Here is a 24,344-nt window from a genome sequence, read left to right on the forward strand (position 1 = left end):
TCGGTCATAGGTATTTTTTTTCCCTGGCCTCCATGCTGCTGTCTAATGTTTTCTTTTTTTTCCAATTCAACTTCATTGAAAAGACTGAATATTACAAAGTCAGACATGACAGAGAATAGAAATTGTCAAAAAGACAAGTGACAGACTGAAACTGAACAATGAGGAAAAACCAAACGAAAAACAAAACAGAGACATTTTGAAATCATATAGTAGACACATTAATAAATGACAGGTTATAATGATGTATAGTCAACATACTTTTCTTGTCATTTAAATGTTCACGAGACTTTATCAAACTTAAAAATCTATTTAAAAAACTGATTTGTTGGTCATCAGTATTCAGCCTCAGCAACACTTGACTAATGACACACAGTACATGCTGCAATGACTTCTAACACCAGTAGCACGGCTTTAAATAATAAAAAAAAAGATTCACAACTATCTTATAGTGAAATATCAGGATGGTATAAAGGTATGAAGAAATAGACCTAAGCCTATAATATATAATTTTCACCAAGAGATGCCCCTAAATCCTACAAACTGGTCCTTTAACAGTTATTGCAAGACAAAAACTAATCGAATTATGGACTAAATTTGTCAACAATCCTGAAGAAAAACAAAATAAGACGCACCAAAAAAACTACCCGGACAAACCACAGAAACATGCATGCATATAATTTCTGTATTTAAACTGCACTCATCCAGAACTCTAAAAAGAAAACAGCATGCAAGAAAGTCAGAGCTGCATACAGTTTGTGTGTTATGAAAAACAATTTATAGTGACTCCCAAACCCCAAGAATATTTTACAAAACAACATTACAGAAAGCAATGAAATGTGCCATTTACCCTTTGGTGGACGGTTTTAGCTGAAGTGTTTCACAGCGCCACAAGCTCACATATTTTTAGAATGTATGACTCTTTTGGGAATCAGCACCGTGACCTGACATTAACAAACCCAAACTGGCAACAATAGCTTTTCCCAGCAGCTATTGTGAGATGAATTACAAAGAAATGTGATGTGATTAGTCAGGGTATGGCGTTGTTTGACGAAAAAAGCAACTCATTTTCAGGTACGGGAGAGAGTGTGTTGCTTTGCAGCAGTTTGACTCCGGTTAGTGAGTGAAAGTCTTGGCTCTTTCAAGAGCCAGTGTGAGACGAATCTAATGCATCTTGGCAATGAATAGTGTCCATTGATTCCACCACATCAAACTCACTTCCTCTTCACAGAGCCCCTTGCATGTCTCTTCCTTCGGGTTTTTTGTGTGTGAGAGTGTGCGTGCACGCGTCGATAGATTCTGTTAGAACAAAGAAAATCCATCCAAGATGAGAATTTATACAACTTTCATGTCTCCTCTGACAGTCCTGAATGAACCGCCAACAGGAGAGAAATGTTGAAGCTATTTATTTGACACTGATTGAGAGAGACTGATTATTTCGAGGCACGGCAACGGTTGCGTGGCTAGGAAGGTCATGTTTACGTTGACTGATGAAACAAAGGAAGCCTCGGCACAAACAAACGGAAGATGCATAGATGAGTTGACCTCAGACCCCTGGTATTAAGCCAGAAATTGTGGTATGACCTGCTCTTTTCTGAGAGCAGAGAGAGCGCCTCAGTGCACAGCGACAGCAGTATCAGTGTGAGATCTCCTGAAGAGGAATGGAGCTGTAATGTCATTTATCTACAGGCCTCTGTTAACGTTTGCTCCCAGGAAAGTACGAAATTGAGATAAAAGCTGGTGACCAATCGAGTGTCAGCCTGCCTAGTGCCTGGCTGCGCTGATGACGTGCTGATAAAAGCGACGGATGAGAACACATGCTACGTCTTCAGATCTCAGTGGCTTCATTTATCTAGGGCCCTGCATAGAATATTAGTCGGCAAAGCTTGCAAACGTTATACCAAAATCAATACTCGGCTGACTGGTTTGCTCCTTTTTTATTATGGGCCTGGTCGTAAAGTTAAGTATGAGTCATTATCAAGAACAGCATAATTTCCCAGATTTATGCCATTAACGAGGGCCTTTCAGTCTCTGGTCTCATAAGTGGCAGTCTTGCTTATGAATGTGTAGAGCGTACAGTGGTCCAGGATAGCGACATGGGGTTTCACAGGGAGCCATAAACCACCTCCTCACGGGGCTAATATTGTCCAATCAAGACAATGGACTTCGATCCAGCTTATTATATAGAAGTCTTTAAAAATATTGTTTCACTTTAATAATATATTACCCTTCAACTTAGCATATGTTTCCAGCAACATATGTTTTTATTAACATATGCTCTGTCTGGCTGAGTTTTCTAGCTCTACGGCCAGCTTTTTCTTCTTCAAAATCACTTCTGATTTCTGTGAATCACAGTGTGTAAGCACTTGATGTGAATCACTTTAAGTTTCAAGTAGAAACAGAAACATATGTTTTTATTAGGATGTCTCAGAACATGCTAATCCAAGCTTCCTGTCTTTCATGCCTCTTCTCAGCAGTTGTTGGTGTACTATGTAACCATACACTAATTTCTACTATATATTGGACTAAAAACTCTAAAAAAAAAAAAAAAGATAATTGAACTTTTTAGCAAATTCTTATACAACTAAATACTATAGCAACCCACAACACTTGTCAGAATCCCTCGACTGAACCTTGACTAAGCTTTGCCACCCACAATCACAATTTTTGAAACAACAGAGTGCACTAGTAATGAATCCTAAAACTTGAAATTTAGCATTCCCAGTTCCCTTGTCTCAAAGTCAATGAGTTTTTGGATGGGGTTTTTGGTTAGATCTATGAAATAAGATCTGTGATTAACACAAGCTTAAGAGACTTCCATGGTTTGTTCTATGGCATAAAATATGGCAGTTAATACTCCATTTGTGGGTTTTGAAGACAAATGTGGTTGCTAACAAGTGGCTAAATGAGACTACAGAATGTCATCATGCCGAACACAGCTTTACAGCCTTGTTGTGGTGGGGATGTTAAGTCTCAGATTGTGGTTCATTTATAGCCTATAGCCTGCCGCAAGCTTTTTACTTCAGGCGATTGCATTTATGCTACGAAAATCATGAAAGTGGTGCTCATTTGTGAAGATTATCTTGCCAAAGAAAGCGTGCAAGTATCATGAAGGTTTGTTTGCCACAGAGCTCATTTTCTTTATTGATCTAAAATCCGATGGAAAATCCCACAGGTTTTTTGATGAGGGAACTTAGGTGGTGCTAACTTCTGTGTTGGCCTAAAGAAAAATGAGCTTTCACGCTTATTTAAGGTGACTTTGTAGGAAAAGAGTTACATAGCCTAGTTCTTTCGCTGATTGAGACTTGCCTAAAAAGCTCTTATTTTTGCAACATTTCAAAAGTTTGCTTAAAATTTGCTCAACATTTTTTAATGAAAACACTGCTACTGAGTCCAAGATTTCAGACAGAGGTGGACAAAAGCAGACTTCACATTTTAAGCAAGCAACTGTCAGTTTTGTTCGCTTAAATAATTACAGCTGTCACTGGCAGATGTTATCGGCTGTAGCTAGGTACTTAATTAAGCTAAAATTTGCTCCATGAACTGATTGAAAACACTGTGTTCAGCTCACTTGTTCAAATCTTCAAACAGTATCCTTTCACATTCAACGTGACATGATAAGACGCTTTTAGGATGAGGACTGACAACCGTATTTGACAAATCTAAAGCATAATTGTGGTATTGTTGGCTTGGGTTGCTGGGATGTAAACTTCCCCAAATCCAATAAAGCCTCACAAAGCTGCTCATACACTCCGCATTGGAGACAGTGGAGAAATACGACTCAGTGAATGTTTTATTCATGAACAGGGCTTTGTTTGTTTTGGGGTTTTTTTTCCATATAGCAATTAATGAAATTGCCTTGGAAGTAACACTTAAGTAGGGAGTAAGTTAGTTGTGCTAACCTTTGCATCTTGCATATTAGAGCGGATAAAACCCTGTTTAATCCATTTCTCACACTTCTGCTTGTGTTTTTTGGGTCAAAAGTGGCTTTTAAAAAAGACACCACCCTTTTCACTCTTCAAATAAATGCAGAGTAATGTTCTTTCTCCAAGCACACTGCTTCAACTTGCAATAAAATCCAAAGCTTTACAGGTCTGCTGTAATTAGTTATGGTTGCTAAACTATGATCGGACAGTCGCTGTCCGGAAAGGATTTTAATGAATATAATTAACACCAAACATTCCGAAAAAAACAACAGTAAAACAATGACAGAAACATCCCAGGTCTTACCTTGAAGTCGCAAATGCACGTCACCATGTTCCCAATTCTTAGACACTCTCCATCGAACTTGCATGTGTTGGTGTCGCACAAGAACAGATCTGTGTCCCGGTCATCAAAACCTGGAGGACCAAAGCCAACAAGAGAAATCAGTGACGAAGTGTTTCTCTGTTCAGCCCTCAAGCATCTCTAACCTGAGCCCCGTCCAGGGTCGTCCATAATGAGCGTCTACCATTAGTCATGGCTCCCACAGCACAATGCTCTCTTTGATCACATACTGTGCACTTTAAAAAGACAATGCTAGTACACATCCTTGTCCTTAGCTGCCAAAATGATGAAATACATGGAAAAAAAACTAGTCTCTGGTCTCTACTGAAAGCATGAACAAAAGATATTTCTTCATTTGGTGTCGAGATGATGGCGTTGAACAGCACTGTTTAATACAGCAAGTCCCATAGGTATTCAATAGCGGTGACACCTGGTGACTGTAGAGGCCGTAGCATATTATTCACATCATTTTGCGCCTCGTATAGAAGCACTGATTGTCTTCTCATTTATTCAGGGTTTTCTTGTGATATCTGTTTGTGCAGAGCGAGGCTTACTCCAGGGCGTTGTCCTGGAGAGGCAAACCTGGGATATGATCCGATTCAGGCTGCGTTAGGGATCTCAAATGACTCCAACAAAGTATCCTGAATCAAATCAAAGAGTCACATGGGCATGAGACTAGACTGGGCTCGGGGCTATTAGTCTACCTGAACTGATTGCTTACAAAAAGCAACCCCATGTACATGCAGGCTTATGCATTTCAAAGTACATCCAAGCGAATTTCAGCTGACATAGAGCTGGAAATGTTTTTGTTAAAGCATTATGATTTATCCTTGTGGGGCACTTACCCTGCAGTATAAACTTGTTAATTCAAACGTCAAAGGAGCAAAGGTGATTTTTAAGTTTGCTGTTGAAGTAAATTCAAATTACTGGTGAAAAAGTTCAACTCAATTTAATAGGTAACTGGAGATATTGGCACAGGACACACTGATATTGAGTCATGAGGATGAAAACATTTCCAGTAGCATTATCTTATTAAACCCCATGACTTCAGCTGTTAAGGTGGAAATTTAATGAGATAAAAAAAACATACTCTGTGGTTACTCTGATGATGAATTACTAATTACCTGATGATAACACCAAGGGGGCTGATTACACCCTGTTTTGGGATGTTGTGTAGTCCTGAGATACAGTAAGACTATTTCTTTTGTGATTATAATTTTGTTCACACTCTGTGTGTGTGTGTGTGTGTGTGTGTGTGTGTGTGTGTGTGTGTGTGTGTGTGTGTGTGTGCGAGCGAGTGCACACGTGTGGCTGTGTTTTGGAAGGCTTAGTGTAAAAGTCATTATTATGCATCTATAAAATCTGCAACATCAGCTTTACGAGACACTAGAGCCTGACTGATATAGCAGTTATATAAGCTTATCACAGATATGTCAGTATCTGCATAAATCTGCAGATATGCAAAACAAAATTACAGTATATTCATAAATGATAGGCTGCTTTGCTGTTTGTGGTTAACCCACAGCTTTTCTAATGCCAAGTTTAACATTTTGCTGTTGTATGCTTTTGTTTAGCATTTATTATATTTGATTTAATCTTTAGCAGTATAACTGTCACATTTTAAGTATCCCTGCCCATCTTTGTGAATGTGTTGATGACAAAGAAATATAAGATATGTAGTTATCAGACTTAATAGTTCATCAAGCTTCGGTTGTTCCCTTTGGCTCAAGAGCACATGCAGGGCAATGAACCCGACAGACTAATTGTAGCTTCGTCTTGTACTGACACAATTTAAATGTCATTATTTGTATGTGTCTTCAAAAACATGATGTTGCTTAACAACTTACGTTTCCCAAATTAGCAGCCCTTAAAAGAGTCATGGTTGGGCGTACCTGATATAACATTACGACATGATGTGACATGATGGCATGAAGTTACGTACACAAGTAATTTAACTCAAAAATGTATTTGATTTCAAAAGGAACATGAACAGGGGTCTCCTAGGTTAAAGCCCTGTGTATGTTTGGCCCATCTATCCACCCTGACAACCTCCCTATGCAGACACTGTCATTCTTAACTCTACGCATTGGTTGTATAGAGAGAACTTGACAAAGTGTTGAGCCCTGTTCATTCCTATGAGAGTTGCTCAGTGGCGCATAAAGCAAAAAAAGTTTGACTTTGCAGGTACAAAATTCTCTATAGCACTGTGTAGCCCACAGAGCAGGCGGACAAGAGGTTTTTGCTGGCTGAGCAGCTAACTTCTGGTTTAACTTGAATGGGGATGAAATTATTTAATAGTGGTGTTGTTGTTTTTCAAAATGTTACCATATTAAATGGATCCAATGCTGACAATGGATGGAGTCAATTAGCTGGGCTTGTGGTGCTAAAAAAATGTATCCACTGATTTACAAACATCTCTTTCACAATGTAAATCTATAGGTCTTTTTTGGCCCCATGGCATCACATGACAAACCCAGAAGTTGTAATTCCATTTTTGGCCACTAAGTCAAATTTGCTTTAAAGGTCAGGACTGTTCCTGGGGGCTTGATATGACGTCTCCTGAAAACCGCAGCCCATTGTTCACATCATCACCGCCTCCTAGCTCAAGATTACGTGGGTTATGTTAGAATTACACAGTATTACTTTTTGTAGGTGTAAGTATGAACGGTGAATGAGAACAGCCTGCTGGCACAAATAAGCCAACTACTTCTTTGCATCTCATATTCTGAAGAAATGACAAACAAAATAAGCTTGCAAAACAAGCAAAACAAGACCAAAGCAGCCAAACAGAGAACTGTGGAGACTGATACACTGACTAGAGTTAGAGATGCAACACTTTATGTTATTGTCCCTGCTGGTTAGGATAATAAACTAAAACCTGAGAAAAAGTTTGCAGCAGCATTTGGGTGTGGCAGTCAAAACATATATATAATGTTTAATTAAGCATTAAATATGACAAATACTGTAATTCAAGAGGAGCCTGAAGTCCAGAATGCGTGGTATAACTGGAATCTGAAGCAGAGGATGAACAAATATACTTATCTTTGATGTTCGCAGATGTTCAATGCGTGGTTTGTTTCTTCATTTGTCTCAGTTCATGTTCAGTAGCCTCACAGAAAAAATTTAAAGCTGTGAATGCAAAGTATTTTAGATGTGTCTCAGATCAAGGGAATATAAAATGAACATATCGATGCCCAAACATCTTTTCAAAGTGATAGAATTAAATTTCAGGTAATTTAATTAACTTTATTTAATCTGATTTCAGCTCTCCGAAATGAGAGCTGAACTCATGTTATAAAGATATTCTCTTTTGACATGATGTCCGCTATGGGGAACACAAATGTCAAATTCACCATAGCTCTAAATGAAACAACCAGCTAACAGTTAGTGTTACAGTTATCTCCAACTTATCTCAACTATGGTCACTTATGGCTCTAAAAATCTAAGATGGCAAGTCAAAATGCCAAACTCGAAGCTTCAAGCTTCTCTCAAAGCGTGTGGACAGTACTGGTCCATAAACCAATAGGTGACATTGCGGTAGATATGTCCATTATGTTTGCATTCTATGGCTAAAATACAATTAAAAACAGTTTAAAATAAATGTACAGTTCTACTGTATAAGTGATAATCACTTCCACAACCTTTATAATTTAAAGTTTTACAGGTGCTATTGATACAAAACCTCACAAGTGCTGTACTCAAATAAAAAAAGTTTAATGAGACTCAAAATGAACCCTATTGCTCTGGCAGAAAACAGGCAGATTTTATCACCCCACAAAAAAACTATTCACCATCGACATCACGAGCCAGATATTTTACAATGCTACTTTCTATTCATAGAAATTCTTATTATAATAGACACTTAGACTCAACACCTTCTGTAACCTAGCTGTAATAACCGATGCCCTTCCCTACTTCTAAAAGCCCTCCTTGGCATGGAACAACCTATCAGGCAATAATACCCCATGGAAGAGAGGCCCAATGTTAAAATGAACCTGCTATTTGCCAGGGTCCTGAATGACCATAAAGTGCAAGCTCTCTGTGCAAATATACAATCATCGAGCCAAGAACAGTGACATGAGAGGTCTCGACGCTTGGAGTGCATGGATGGAACAAAGCCCTTAGCCCAAAGAGGGCCAAACGAGGCAATCTGGACAGCCGCTAAAAAATTGGCACCCAGGCAACTGGCATGGTGATTCCCACCGGAGAGAGGCATTGTTATGACGACAATCATCCTACTGGCTAGGTGTATATAAATGGGAAAACATCAGATCCTTTTCACACCAGCTGGTGGACTCTTAGTCAGAAATGTTTTTTGAGTGATATATTTCCAAGCAACTAATTTGGTAGTTTGATAGTTCTGCTTTTATTTTTCAAGGTTTTTGGAAAGCCGACAATGGAAAACCAAAAAAGAAGCTATTCTTTTTATATTTAAGGGAAAAACAAAGAATGTGGCTCCTCCTTGTGCCATTAAAATGTCTTTTTTACCGAGAAACAGATGTGCGCTTGGACATCTCCAGGCGCCAGTAAGAAGAACACATTTATCACTTGTAAACAAAAACTTAGAGGGATTCATTACAGATGGAGTCATCCTTACAAACAACTAAACAATAAAGACTCATAGATTAAACAAAAAAAGGCAGTTTCTCTACACTAGAATCGCAAGAGAGATTGTTCCTGTGAATGGTTTACAAGGTTGCAAGTGACATATCTGCTTTTGTTATGCATGTCAAGCTTCTGAATGGAACAAGTAGAGAACATAATAGAATAAATCTCCCAGATGATCACCTCTCAGAAACATCAGGGCCAACGGGGTTTCTAGCTTCAAAGAAAGGTCTACGCAGATCTCAATTAATTATATACTATACTATACTATGATTGCCTTAAAGCAAGTACAAATATAGATTTACAGTACTGGTGCAACCTGAGACGCAGTTTCTCCTACATGTCACATACAAGCTCAGGGAATACAAATGAATATATAGATATAGAAATATATAAATTCTTAAAATGCTGTTACTGTTACAGTAATAAAAGTCACAAAGTCATCATTCTAACATGCAATTTAGTTTTCAAGGGATGTTCTTTCTTTCTTTCTTTTACCCATAATACAAATTCTCCATAGCTACAATTCCTTTTAGATTCTCTCAAGAGGCAGCTGTTTTAAATTCTGCAAAGTGCATAAGTTAAGAAAAATATCAACATCACTATGAACAAGATTTGCTGTTAAAAAGCAATTTCTCTATGCCAGAAAAACAAAAGCTTTTGTCATAAATGTGTCTAAAATAAGGGCTGTCAGGGACATTTTTCCTACAGTGAAACTTATTGTGTTTGTAAGAATCAGCTCAGAGCGTAGTTTAAATCTAAACATGATAAGTGGATTTCTTTGTTCAATAGCTCCTTTTCAGATGTCCACAGTTTGAGCTCCTAGGTTTGTCCAAAGACAAATCGCTTTCCTTGTTGAGTAGATAAAGATACTAACCCTGACAGCTCTGCACACCCATTGAGTTTTTAGAGAATGTAACATCCACATCCGCACCATTTAACAAAGTAAAGCATTTACTGTTATTGTTCTGTCTCCCAACACCTGGGATACATTTCTGAGCTGAAAGTCACTTCTTACAACTACAGAGTGCCTGTCAGGGAAAGAATAAAAAATAGAGTGCCTGTGTAGCAAAGGAAAGGAAATCAGAGAAGTGACAGTAAATGTTGCAAAACACTTTTCTCTTTCCTGCCAACACTTGGGCATAGATCACAAAAACTTGAAATCAATACTAAGCAACATCCTCTTGATAAGAGGTATCTTTTAACTTGAGCATTTTCAGTGTTCAAAGATATTATCACCAGCAGACATAAACTATAAATGCCAGTGTTTGGGAGCTCAGTCTATATGATGGAAATGAGTTCTAGAAGTATTGATTATCAAAAATGTCCTTGATGAGTTAATGAATCTATTCAATCATTTGGTATGATGGGAAATACTGTGGGACCATCAAAACTAGGGTTGGGTATTATTTGGGGGGTTTTCCGACAATAATGCTACAACTATACTTTTCAAACAATATAGATTCCTTAACATTGCCTGAACAGTGCATGAACAGAAACTTAAAACAAAAAACAAGACAAAAAACTGCTTTTTTTTATTTGTTCATTCTATGACAACATGTCAATTTACGCCTGCAAAATACAGTGTGTCTTTTCAAAATACACTTCCATTTTCACAGGATATGTGCAATTTCTGCTTGTTAGATGCAGTCTTTTTTTTTTTCAAAATAAACGCACAATGTTGGGAAAAAAATGGGTATTGACATTTATTTTCCTTTTGCAACAAAAGCCTGTGGTTAGGCTTAGAAAAATAACATAATAGTTTCCAGGTCAAAGTCCAGGGTTAGTTTGACCCATCCACCACCCACCAGCTCCTCATATTACCTTGTTGCCAACAGCGTTTCAAATTGACTGGTGTATCACACCTCTGCAAATGGTGCGTTTGTGCCACGTTGTCTGACGCCGAAATCACTGACCGACTGGGGGTATTTGATGAGTTCGGAATGAGAACAGGCTGATCACAACCCGTGCACGATGTAGTGACAAAACTTTACAGGTGTGCAATTGTTATCACAACCACGGCCAAATCTGAAGATAGGTGTGGTCCAAGTAAGTACACCAGTAGGGAGGTAGGAACTCGATAAGGCACTTTAGGCTCCCGGCTCACATTCATTGTCTGTTGGGGATTGCTGCAACACAGCTGGATGGGCTCTAGTTTTACTTTACTATGTATGATTTTTTTTAGATTATTTTTAGGGCTTTTTGCCTTTCTTGTAGAACAGCTGGTGAGTGACAGGAAACGGGGGTGGGTTGTTGGGAATGACATGCAGTAAAGGGCCTGGGTTGGAATCAAACCTGGGTCCTGTATGATTTCTTTTTGCTCTCAGCGCACCGATTACAATGAACCTACCACAAAATGTTAATGTATGCTGGTTGATCCAGGTTCAGGTGCACAGCCCAAGTTGCACTGTTTCAGAAGCCTGGAAAACTTACACTTCCTGCTCCTGCCCTGCCGTTCCAGGAGGAGATTACAGTGAGCTGAATAATTAACGAAAACAAGCTGGCAAACATCAAATATTGAAAAGGTAATGTTTATATGCTAACGATTAAGATGGCAAGCGAAGCACTTACTTGTCTAAAAGAGAGAGCTTGTCAGCCAAATGCATCTCCTCCTACCTACCTGGAATTTCACAACACTAAGAAGAACGAGGAGACCCCCCCCACACACACACACACACCCCACCCATTTTAAGCATTGTTCTGATCAATAATTAAGTAGGCTAAATTAATAATGAAGGCTGAACAACCACAGCGGTGAGACATCCTTTCTTGACCTCTCTCTTGCCAGGCCTTTTTTTTCTATATCTTTGCAACAGGTTTTCAAATGTTTGTCACACACAAAGTTATTGTTCAGACCTAATATGATTGTGTATTAAAAGGCACAACAACTTGAAGCACTCCAATCATAATCACAACAGGTACTTTAATCACAGCAAGTCTGAAAATAAGGCATTTTCAGTTAAACAGCTCCCCTAAACTCCCTCAATGCAGCCAGTTGCCAATTACTAACTTTTGATCCCTTTTTGATTAGACCTCCCTTTAAGTGCCTGGTGTTATTCAAGGTTTTCCGCTGCTGTTTTCTCTCTGAGGTGCAGACCTGCATGCATGAGGAGCACTTTTGACCTCCATGTTGACAAATCTTGGAAGCAGATGGCCAATTCTCTCCAGACTACTGGTAATTCACTCCACTTGATGGGATTTACAGTGGGCTTTGCATATTTTGCACTCATTCCTGTCACTTCAACTATCAAAGCATCACATGGCCTTTCAAGGTGAACAATAGCAAGGGGGTTCAGTCAAGAAGGGATTTGTGGCCTCTGCTCAGAAATTCTCCTACAGTTGTCAGGTATATCAGGGGCTAAATACAGTGCTGACATTTATACAGTACACCCATGACAATACTGCAATCTGTGACTGTTCTAACGCTGATAAAAACTGAACTGGACCGACTGAACCGGGTACTTAGGGAGGCATTCAGCAAGAGATGCGTATTAACATTCTCAGCCTCAACTTGTTTTTGATATGGATGAATAAAATGGCAAAAAGACATGAGCTGATTTTTGGCCAAAGTGTGTGAGTGCACCTATTAAAGATAACACAGACTTCGCTCATTTATCTAAAGTGATACAAGCCAAAAAATTACAGGCAAAATGCCACCAATGGTTTGACTGTGATAATTACACAGAATGTTGAATACACACTCAATTGTGCTGGGTGAACACAAAATCCTGTCCAAGTTGTTTGAAAACAGTTGGCTCTCCATGTTTATTTACATGTATAAAAACTTGATGGAGCACCATTTTTCCAAGTAGGTAAATTACCATCATAACCACAGCATTGCTTATTTATGATTATTTGGCTTGTTGGGTTAAAAAAGCTTGTGAAGCTGCACCAATCAATGTTTTTGTATCAAAAATACATTAAATGACTACGAGTATGTGAAAGGCTCGTAGTAAAGAAACCAAAGAGAAAACTGGTTCTGTGAAGAGTGTTTTAGCTTCTTTAGCTCTGATAAACACACTGACACATTATTCCGACTAACTAGTGAAAAAGGTGGAGCATTTAGTGACTGATGATACAAATGGTTCCCTCAGAAGTCGGTTGAGACCAAATCAGAGCTAAAAGGAGAGAAGTTGGACTTGCCAGATGCAATGTTTCATTGCATATCTTGTTTTGCTGCCCCCAAGTTGCTAAAAGTTGGGGTTTTACAGCAGCTGTGGAAAATATACCTGTATCGAAAGTTTAGTATTTTGAAGTAATTTCCAGCTGGTAATGTTAACCCACGGTATGTCAGAATGAAAGGGGCTCTATATCCACATTCTGTGTTGTACTGACACTTACTAACCGCTCAACCTGTTCTCATTCCCAGGTCGACAAATATCAACGCTTTGCCACGTCCCTTGCAGGTTTAAATTACTGCAGTGGGGAAGAGGCAAAGTTCATAGGTTAGCTTAATGACCATCGTGCCACCATCTAAAAAGAAAAAACAGTGTCACATGTAGTCCAATATATTCACTTTTTTCTCAACTGAGCCAGGGAGCAAAAATAAAGATGGGAAAGGAGAATGATGCCGCGGTGAATTTTTTTCTCAAAGCCAGGAACATTAAGTGCAGCAGTGAATGATGCACACTTTGCTCAAGATGTACTAATATTTTGTAAAAATATCCACCTTGTTCAGATGTCTTTTCCTTGTTATGTTCACTTTGTTTTAAGTTTTTAATATACAGAGTGAACACAAATTTAAATGCAAATACTTAAATTGCTGATCCCCCGTGCCACCAGACTGAAGCCAACCACGCCAATAAGTCATCCCAGGAGTTGAGTCTGCTCAGGGTTTTGTTTTTTTCAGTGTGTATCACCGGGCCTTAAAAAAAATTGAGGCGAAACACTAGAGATAATATCATATGCCAATTTAATGCGATCTGTTACACAAGAAGCTGCCACCCCTTTCTTTGTTTGCTTTTGGCCATAAAAACATCACATATATAATATTAATGTTTGTAAGTGGTTAAGTGCAGTAAAAATGACTTTAAATTAACTGCACTAATACACATTAACTCACACGTAGGATAAGTCAACCTTCAGGGCCTTCAGTCAGAGAGACTTTAATGGAAGAAATGTTTTCATTTTAGCCAAAATTATGATCTTTTTCCAAAAACGTCAGGGTTAACTGGCTTAAAGCCCTTTAAGCAAACGTCCCCCAACAGCCATAAAACGTGAATTATTAACTAGACAATGTAACAAAAGTCTAACAATCAGCTCAATAATAACTGTCAAGGCTCACACAGTCACACAGTGTTAGCTTAAGCACTTCTACGTAGCATAGATTAGCATAATTGCTAGCGGAGTTTAGCTCAACAATTTGCATATATTATTTCTTACTCACCGCTGGTTTAAGTCACTGCATCTCCTGACAGAGGAGCACGGTTGAGTTTCAGCCTGCATGCACGTGTTTTTTCAGCCTCACGTTGTTTAAACAGAGCAGGTAATGTTGTTGTGATGCTAACAGAAGTTAGCAGTAAGATGTGCCTCCAGGCAGGTACGTCTTCGTTAACCCCATAACGTCATTGTTTACGTGCAACATGTGCTCCATCTACTGACCCCTATTTTCTCCCAAATCCAAAATATTTCCACACCTCTGACTTCCCCACTGAAAAGCGTTATCTTCATCACCATTCTCCTTGTTGGTTGCCATTATCTTCCTGCAGCTGTTTGACAGTGACAAAGAATTTCAAAATAAAAGCGCATCCTAAATATGATGGAATGTGTCGATTTTTAGGTTAAATTTTGCAACCATAGTCATAGTCTATGTTTGCAACTATCCAGTTGCATCTTTGACCTTTAAATTGATATATTGATCCAGATCGATGGATTGATACACTACTACAACAACTAGCAGCTCGAATTAAAACACAAATGCAGGCAGCATAACTTCATCCTCTGCTCGGGATGCCATTGCTCCACATAGCAAATACCTGTTTTTTTGTTGTTGTTTGTTTTGTTTTGTTTTGTCTTGTTTTGCTGTATTAACCCTTTGAAATCTGGGCAAAGTGGCTTGATTTCTTTAAAAAAAAAAAAACATGGGAAGAAGACAGTGAACAATGAAAGAGGAAATTATCCCAAAGTTAACAAGAAATTAGTTAAACATACAAGAAAATTACATGGAAATTAGTAAAATGAATAAATTAATAATTAATAGAAAAGAAAAATATAGTAAAAAATGAAATAATCTGGAAAACAAGCTCAAAATGTTAATAATTTCTACTTTCAAATATGTAATATAAAATTATAAATATAGTGTTTCCCTTGTTTTTTTTTTCTTTTTCCCAGATGTTTTCCGTAGCTTTTTAAAAATAATTTTGGAAATCTCTAAATTTCTTACAATTTGTGGTACATTTCCTAGGAAATTGTGCATTGCCTTTTTTTTAAAAAAGAAATTGCACCAATTTGCCCAGGGTTCAGAGGTCTGAAAACAGCACAAGAAAGGCAACGTCACTCCAGGTTTCAAAGGGTTAATGCTCCAAATGTCTCATACAGAACATTTAATCTTTTTTCCCCTTGGGTAAGCTAGTTTTTGTCTAAAACTTTTACCTCTAAGTCTCTGAAATGTAGCATATTTGACTGCTTAAATGATGATGTAGCTGGAGGAATGAACACCATTTCCAGTTTACAAATAACTGGAACAAGTCAAGGCCTTTTTTCACACTCCTGACAGTGTTAAAAGCATAGGTGTTCCTGATAACATTAACAATAGCTCTGTTCTAGCCATCATTAGTATCCCAGTAAGCTAAGACTGTGTGACAGTGAGACAGCACACACAATACCTGAAATCAGAGCAGCTAAAATGCACTCAACCATCATTAATTTGATTATTAATGCCTGGGACATGTCAAGATGTCCTTAGTAAAAAGGGGCTAAAAGTTCCTCTCTGTAATTTACTTGTGGCCTATTGTTTAATTTAACAGGAAATAAATTAATCAAAGATGTAGGAAAATCTCATATTAACACTTCATTTTCTATAATATAACTCCACAGGGGTGACAAAAACATTTCACAGTTCAGTTGTTGATTTTAAGTCCTGTGTGTTTTACTTTGGCACTTCCTGAGAGTAGATCACTGGCTCCAATACCCAGACATAAGGCAAATATCATTAATTTGCGAATCGTATAGCATGAAAAGAAGTGGGAACAAATGTTCTTTTCTGTTGCAGTCTCAGCGGAATATGACTCAAATATTATAAAGTGTTTTCACAAATCCCGCCTGGTGCGGCTTTAGACATTACATGTATCGCAGTGACACACTGGGCTCACCACAGGCGTCTTCACACCAAGTCTATCTCTGCACTCGCAATAGAACAAAGAGTAACTCAGTGTCAAGATCATTTTGGGATCCTCTGTTCTGCCTCAGCGAAGCCTTCAATAGCAGTGGTTCATGGTCATCCACAGATGCAAACCAAACAGAATGACAACCTTGTCAAACTGCATCCTTTTTCCTCCTTCTGTTTTATTTTGGGGAACAGAATCTCATTTAGCACTCGCACAACGGGAGCACTGCTGAAACTGGAACCCTGTTCCCATTTTCATGACACTACTGCCCATAATTATCTGTGCCTTAGCACCGAGGTGTCACTGAACTCATCACCAAAGAGTTTTTCAGCCCTCCTCATTCTCCCCAGGCTGGTAACTGTCACACATTAGTGTTGTTGTTAAAGTGCACGATATGCAGGAAGGAGTGGATAATTAAGCCCTGTGCAATTAATGTGTTTTTTTATTATTATTGAAAGGGGTTTATCTTTTTCATGATGGACCACGTGTCACTAGTTCTGTCCTATTAATGATAATTGATGTGCATGCGTGCTAGTGTGTGTGTGTGTGCTTTGTTCTCAGTATATGCACTTAAGCCTCCTCAAGGCGTGTTGGATAAAAGCCTCGAAATGCATATGAGAGTGTGTCAGGAAGTGGGGAGGTAGGCAAGTGTGTATTTGGACAGGAAGCATAACATTATCGCTCATGATGAGCAAATCATCACCAACATCAACAGCAGCACAAAATGACTCTCCAGTTCAACACAATACATATAATTATAGGTGTAGATTTTAGGGGAGACGCAGGGGACAGGTCCCCTAGATATTCAATGCTTTTGTCCTGCCCACTAAAACATTAAAGTAGCAGAGGACTTTTATTTCAGCAGTCTGCCAGTGAATTATCTGCTGGTAACAAACTGCCGCTGAGGAAAAAACAACAAAATTCATGGAGAGCTCTGCCTGTTACACTGCATTTAGGGACCCGCAAAAACGTCCAAATGTAGAGATCACAAAGGGACACACAGGCATTGAAAAGACACCAAAAATAAGGGCCGCCCCTCCCACTCGACCGGCCACTGCCGCCACAGATTATTGGAAGTAGTTATTTATTTGAATTCATTAACTTTTTTAAACTTCAAATGTCAACATCTGTTCATCTCACTTATATATTATATATATAAATTATATATATATATATATATATATTTATATAATTTATATATATATATATATATATATAAATTATATAAATCTAGTCCAAGTACCGAAGTTTAATTTGTATTTGTAACGTTAATAATTCATACAATTAAAAAAGCAATACTTGGAGTCTGTGTATTGATACGATATTGCCATGCAAAAATATCGCTATACTAAGTTGTATCAGTTTCCTTCCATCATCATGTACAAATTGGTGCATACATATATATAAATTCACAAAAATGCAGGAAGTTCATGTCTGGAACTCAAAATACCTCTGCTTAATATTCATCCTCTCACTCCAAGTAAAAAACAAAATAAAATGAAACACAAAAACAAAAACAAAATCTATTGCATATGGTAGGTATAGAGCCAGATCTTCCAGTGAATAATCTGAAAAAAATACCCTCAAATACCAGAGTGAACCACCGCAAACTCACCAAACAGAAGTAATTCATCAACTGGCAGTCTGAGCACCTTCAGACTCTAAAGCTTTATCTTTAAAGAATTCAAAATGCTTAAAATGATGACAGCAACCTACCAAATGTTATAAATCACCATAATAAAAACATGTTTTTTCATTCGGTCTTATTTGATTAAATGATCCTAATTAGCCTGTTATGATAATCAAATTCATTTTTAAATACTTTCACATTCAAATGAGATCCACTGAGGTCTTACTGTGATGTTTCTCATATGTCATGGAGATGTGTCCCCTCTCTTTATAATAACATCCCAGTCTGCTGCAATTCATGCTGCAAACAGGCAGTCATGGCTCCATATTGATGCGCGGCTGTTATGAGCTATAATATCAATACCGCTTCTGCCCATGAGTGTGTGGAATCGGCTTGGAGCTATTTTAAGGGTTCAGACTTGGACAGGCGACAGGGGAAATATATGGCGGCACAGTCGGCTGATTTACAAAGGGAGGCGAGGCGCTGTGTGCTCTGCAGACCAGCTCCGCTCCTGTTTATCGCTTTGGGCACCGAGGAGAGGAAAAAACAAGTTTATAGCTCGGTGGCCTATAAAAGAAACGACTACATTTATATTTAAAGTAACACCTGATGAAACGACAGGGGATGCGGAATAAGCTAATCAAACCCGACTTGCAATTTAGTGCGACTGAGTCCAGAATTTGGAGAAGTGAAGCTCAAAACAGCTGTGATCAGTGTGGAACAGTTACGCAGCGACCGCATTAAGTATTTTTTGACTTAATGCGACTGTGTTCCTGAAAACTAACAGTGTTGTTATTGTCATCAATGTGGCGCACATCGCGATATTCTTTCCCCGATCACGCTCTGCTACATTTCTCCCTAAAATAAATCCTCGCAGCTGCTGTTTTCACTTTGTCTCAGATCGAAATCATCGATCTTCTCGCCTGCCAGGTGATTTTTCTGACATGATCGGCGGTGCATGCATCGCTGTCATGCTCCGAGACAAACTCAACGAAGCTAAATGCACATCAAGCGACCCACAAAAAAACCCCAAAAACTCTGCATCCTGTCATCACAGGGGCTTTGCAGTGTGCAGGATATCTGCAGCCTATATGTGCTCCACGGCACAAACACCAAAAACCCTGGATCATAATAAAGCCACAACAATAAGAATGAGCACTTCTAAACTTTGATTCCTCTAATGCGTCCTGCTGCTTTATTTACTTGGCACACATGTAGATAACGCACAAACAGAGCCCGGGGCAACCCAGCGTCATGATAGGACTCTCACCGGAGCAGTTCCAGCCGGTCGGCGTCTGGCAGTCGCTGAGGGAGGACGGGAAGGCGCGCAGCTGCTCCACAGGTAAAGTGGCGAGAAAGGAGACGAGTGTGATCCTGAGCCAGCCTCCCGCCGTCCCGCTCCACTGGCGCAGCCGCCGGGGCTCCGCGAGCGGTGCCTGCGCCGCCACGGAGGGACCCATATCTCACTGGCCCCGACAGCACAGGCGAGGAGGTGGGGAAGTAGAGACGCAGACTCGCACCGACAACTCCAATCCCTGCAGGTTCAGCGGGGCGCCTAGACACCGACAGCAGACCATTTTCCGTGCGAGCCCGTGCGCCCCATGTAGCAGTAGTCCCCGTGTGTAGACTTGACCAAATGGGTTCCGCCCGATCCAGGGGGGTATAGGCTGTAGAGAGGTGGAGGAGGAGGAGAAGAAGAGAGGGGGGGAAACTGCCGAGGTGAGCGATGGAGGTGGGATGGAGTCGGGTGGAAAAGTTAGCCAGGCAGGCAGGAAGACTTGCGAGGAGGGGAGGATGCTCAAGGATGAGGAGAAGGGGGGTAAAGATGAGAAAGAAAAAAAGGGGGGTGATAGAAAAAAAAGGTAGGTAATAAAACTGTAAAACTGAGAGCCAGAGTATCCTACGGACAGGATTTGGAGACGACGGCAGTTGCGTGATAGTATCCAACGGGTGAAACGGGCAGACCTCCTGCACGAGCGGAGCGGTCCTCACGTTTACTTTGTATGTGCGGTGCGTTCAGAGGCGCAGCGAGTTCTCTCTCTCTCTCTCTTTCTCTCTCTCTGCCTCTCTCCCTCTCTCTCTCACCAGCAGCTGGTTTCTACCGTGGTTATGATCACGTGGAGTATGATGCGATGAGGGAGGGAGGGAGGGGGGGTTGCTCCTCCATAATAATTGGAATATCTTACTGGTGGAGTAGGCAAAGGAGAGGGAGACAGAATGACAGAAAGAGGGGCAAAAAGAAAAGAAAAAGCAAAGAAAGCCAGAGTGCTCCAGGCTCAGTCCTATCAGTCGGTGATGTCTCCACCATGGGCAGTATAGGAGAAGATGCACTGCCTTTATAATTGGCCGGGAGCATTTAAAAATTCTGCAGGAATCAATTCGTCCAGCCTGGCCTTGGATAATTGCTCCGCTTTGAAACGACACTGACGCTATTCCTGGATCTCTGCCTCCAGGCGATCCGAGGAGACCTCAAGATTATTCAGTTTTTGGACATAACCCACTGCTGTCACGCAGGGCAGAGTATGCAGCGACTAACTGACACGCTTTCGGCCATGAAAGTCCAAGAAAAGTGTAGCATCTGCGCGTGCTAAAGAGGCAGAGTCCAGCATCAGGTTGAGAACACTCCTCTTTGAAGCACGGAAATTAGAAGCCATGCGCAAGGAAAAGTCCACAGCAAACAAAGGGGTTGCTGTTAAGACCTGTCACGACCATACAGACACTTGACCTCATGATGCTGAGGAAGCAAAGCTGCAGCTGCCTGTAAACAAATAAAGCTTTTATTGCTCTTCACTTAGTTAGAGATCATTACATGGGAATATTCATCGTTTGTCTCTCTGTTAATGGGGTTCATGACATGTATGTTTTATCTGCTGCTGCAGCAACTAGTCCCATACACATACACACACACACACACACACACACATTCACACACACACACACACACACACACAGAGGTGGAGGTGCACGAGGACTCAGCTGAGATGATGGTGATAATGACTAGGCTGCATGCAGTTATTCTCATGGCAAACCTTTGCAGGAACATCATGCTTTATTTGCATATCAGGATTTAAATTGAGTGTAAACATCTTGGGACACTTATAAACCTATAAGGTTATTCTCAATGTTGCCACTGAATCGTCTGACTCCGTAACGTGAGAGAGATTGCTGCTGGTGCAGGAGCTACTGAGAATTACTTAATGCTGTAGTTATAGAGGTTTTCGGCTTGTTTTGAGCTCATTATTTTGGATTTACTGTATGGAGTTACTTTCTCACAACACAAAAAACACCAACATTTGCCAAAATCTGTTTTTCATATGTAACTGTAAAGTTACAATTAGCATTCACACCCAGGTCAAATGACTCTGCAGTAATCAAAGGTATTTATCGCTTCCGGTTCCAAATGGCAGTGATTGAAATAAAACTCAAAGGTAAAGGTGTTAATTTTAGCTCCTTTCAGTAAAATGTAATGACCGTCCATCTCTGCCCAAGTAGTGCTCAAACATTGCTTCAAATAAATTGGCACAGAATTTGGAACAGAGACTGAAGAAGTGAGAAATGAACCACAGTGAAGTTTTCATGTCCTTCCTGAGCTGAGATGTTGAATGTGATACACCGGGGGGAAAAAACAACAGAATGGCATGCTCATCTGTTGCAGAGCTGTGTACATGGCTCTGGCCTACTAGCAATGGGAAAGGAGTCTATGAGCAGCCATCTACAGGTGGCTGTTTCCAGCATAATCGCTCTGATTAATTCATTGTTTCCTACATGCCTGGGACCAAAACAGGGTTCTGAGGTAAGTGAAACAGACGGAATCTGGATCTGTGAGGACAGAGTTGAAATGAAGTCAGCTTAATACATTATGTTAAAAATCACTAACTGTAGCAGTATGATATGATGGTTGATTTTTCAAACTAAATGAAAAAAAGTCGATAAGCTTAGCTAAATTGAAACTATGTTAGCTATGATGTAGCTAAATGGACCACTTCTTACGATAGTCTGATTACATTATGCCTGGTTATGATGACGGTGCAAATGCCGAGCTCACTGAAAATGACAGAAGCTAAATTTAAATGACCTTGTGACAGTTTTTCCATGTTGTAGGTAATGGTTGTGAAATCAATTTATAAGCATCATATCTAAGTTATTTCTTTTAATTGACCAGACAGCATTTGTAAAGAGCAAAATAGACACATAGCTACAATGTGGTGCAACTTACTTCAATGCCATTTTGGACCTGGCTCTGCACTCTCTTTCTGAAGTGCCCTGAACTGATGTTCCACTCACATTACTTTTGAAGCACTAATGTTAATTCTAGGGTGAGTTTTTCCCTATGTCCTCATGCTGATATTGACTGAAAATCAACACTTTAAAGTTGATATTTTAAAATAAATTTCTTCAGGATTTGTGTGTCACAATGACAAAATGTGGTGCTGGGAACACCTATTGTTGTGGGAACTACTGGTGCTTTGCCAGGTGGTTGTCTATCCCCTGGCTGTCTGAGGACAGATTTTGTAAACATGTCAGCATCTCAACTGTGCAAGATGCAGTCACAAAACCTTACAGGTGTGTAGGTCAGATCACAATGAAGGCCAAGTTCAAAGATGGGTGTGGTCAGAGCATGGATGCTGAAATTATGGGGGAAGGAAATAGGAAAGGGGCCACTGGCTGCTGGCTTACATTCAATCAAGGTGTGAGTGATCCCAGCCCAGGGTGGTCTCCAAAGTTGCTTTGCTGATTTATTCATTTATTTCTTTATTTTAGCCACTTGGGGCAGCGGAAACACTTTAAACCTATAAAAAACTGCTTTAAACCTAACACTGAAACATTATCACCTTTAAGGTTGATATTGCAAACTCATTAGCAAACAATGACTTTTTTACACATCCAGCAGATACACAGCAACATTAGCATTTGGTGGAGTCATGTTTCTGCCCCGATGAATGCAAGTCTCTACCAACTCCTGAGGGAAATTTCCAGCACTTTAGCTGCTAAATGCTTGACTGTGCTCACCAGCTAGTTGCTAACTTTTCCCGGTTGTTGTTTGGTGCTGGGTAAGTCATGCACAGTGAGTTTTTTTGTAGTTGCTAGCCAAATATATATGAGTATGGCGCTGATGAAGTAAATTAAAACAGAGGAGTTGTCTGTTGTTAAAACTGTTGGTTTAAAAACACTAACATGCTCTGTAGAAAGTTTGGAGATAATTCTCAGTCACTACAAGTGATGCCTTTCTCATACACATAGTCTTTTGCTTTATTATTTATACATATATTTAACAGTGGTGGGAATATCAGTGTTACTGTAAGTATGTCTGAGCATCTATGTGACATATGTTTTCATGTATTTCTGCCACACACTGGCCAAAAAAATGATTTATTAGTTTAATATTTTGGGTCTATATATTTTGCCTCATCATTTAAGCCAAAGTACAGCACAGTTTATTTGGGTTAAAGATGTTTTTATAATAATGTAATAAATGATGTTTTGCTTCATATAAATTCCACAGGGGGACATCATGTCTTGTGTGTATATTTTACAGTGTGATGAGTGTTTGTGTAGGCACTCTGCTATTAAATTGGACGACACATAAATGATTGAGTTTAAAGGTTCATGATTAACCTTGGAAATAATAAATAGTACTTTGATAAAATAAAATAAAAATAAATCCAAATGTGGGCTATTATAAAAAGATTTCAGCCATATTTCATGGTCTTCATCAGGGAGGGAGTTTTCTGAGTTGTCATGGAGATGGCTCAGTTGTTATTACAGTCTGATTGTGATAAAAAGGATATATATGGAGGAAGAATGTAACTCCATCTGCTGATGAAGGCCACAAGATGTGGCTGAAAGCTGAGAGGAACGTCCAGTGGTCTAAGTGAGTGGACTTTGTGCAAGAATTTTTATTTATCAAGATAGAAATCAGTAGCGGATACAGACAACAGTGGGTTAAATATGTGTGTGTGTGTGTGTGTGTGGGCAACCAACTGAAACTTGGTAGGATTTACCTCAGTGTTCATTGTTGATGAGGTTTTTACTGGGAGCCTAATTATCCACAGAGGTCTCTTCCTGTCCATAACAAACAGACCAGCTGATTAAAACTAGTTAAACCAGTGAATGAAGCAGTTTCAAATTACAAATTGGTGTTTCTCCAATGCTGTTAGGCATCTTGGAAATGGGTGGCTCGCCCACCTCATGCTATTGTGTTCTCACCCTTTTTCTCAAATAAGAAGTTAAAGCGTACTCACCCTTTTCTGATCCAGATGTTCAGGAGGTTTGCACCAGGAGCCAAATTGTCCGCAGAGGTGTCCTCCTGTAAAAAACAAACAGACACAGTGATTTAAACCACTTAAAACACAGAATAAAGCAGTTTCACGTTGATGCTGTTTAGAATATAGCAACAAGAAGCTCATCCACTATATGCTACTGCGTGGTCACCTTTTTTCTCCAGATGCCAAATTATCCTTAGAGGTCCATTCCTCTCCAAAACAGATGGACCAGGTGATTTAAACCAGTTTAAATGCTGA

The 24,344-nt window shown here is 39.6% G+C and overlaps 1 protein-coding gene across 1 annotated transcript in view; it reads right to left on the minus strand.

Annotated features, from left to right (window-relative positions):
• The window catches only part of tmeff2a (transmembrane protein with EGF-like and two follistatin-like domains 2a), a 139,400-nt gene extending 119,534 nt beyond the window's left edge, over positions 1 to 19,866 (minus strand). Inside the window, exons 1-2 of the mRNA XM_042494882.1 lie at positions 19,094 to 19,866; positions 4,228 to 4,337 (exon numbers count right to left, since the gene is read on the minus strand). Of these exons, the coding sequence (XP_042350816.1) occupies positions 4,228 to 4,337; positions 19,094 to 19,283 (300 nt within the window). The 5' untranslated portion in view covers positions 19,284 to 19,866. The remainder of the gene's footprint in view (positions 1 to 4,227; positions 4,338 to 19,093) is intronic.
• Positions 19,867 to 24,344: the final 4,478 nt, after the last annotated feature.

The sequence above is a fragment of the Plectropomus leopardus genome, chromosome 10 (assembly GCF_008729295.1).
Source record: "Plectropomus leopardus isolate mb chromosome 10, YSFRI_Pleo_2.0, whole genome shotgun sequence".
Taxonomy (NCBI): domain Eukaryota; kingdom Metazoa; phylum Chordata; class Actinopteri; order Perciformes; family Serranidae; genus Plectropomus; species Plectropomus leopardus.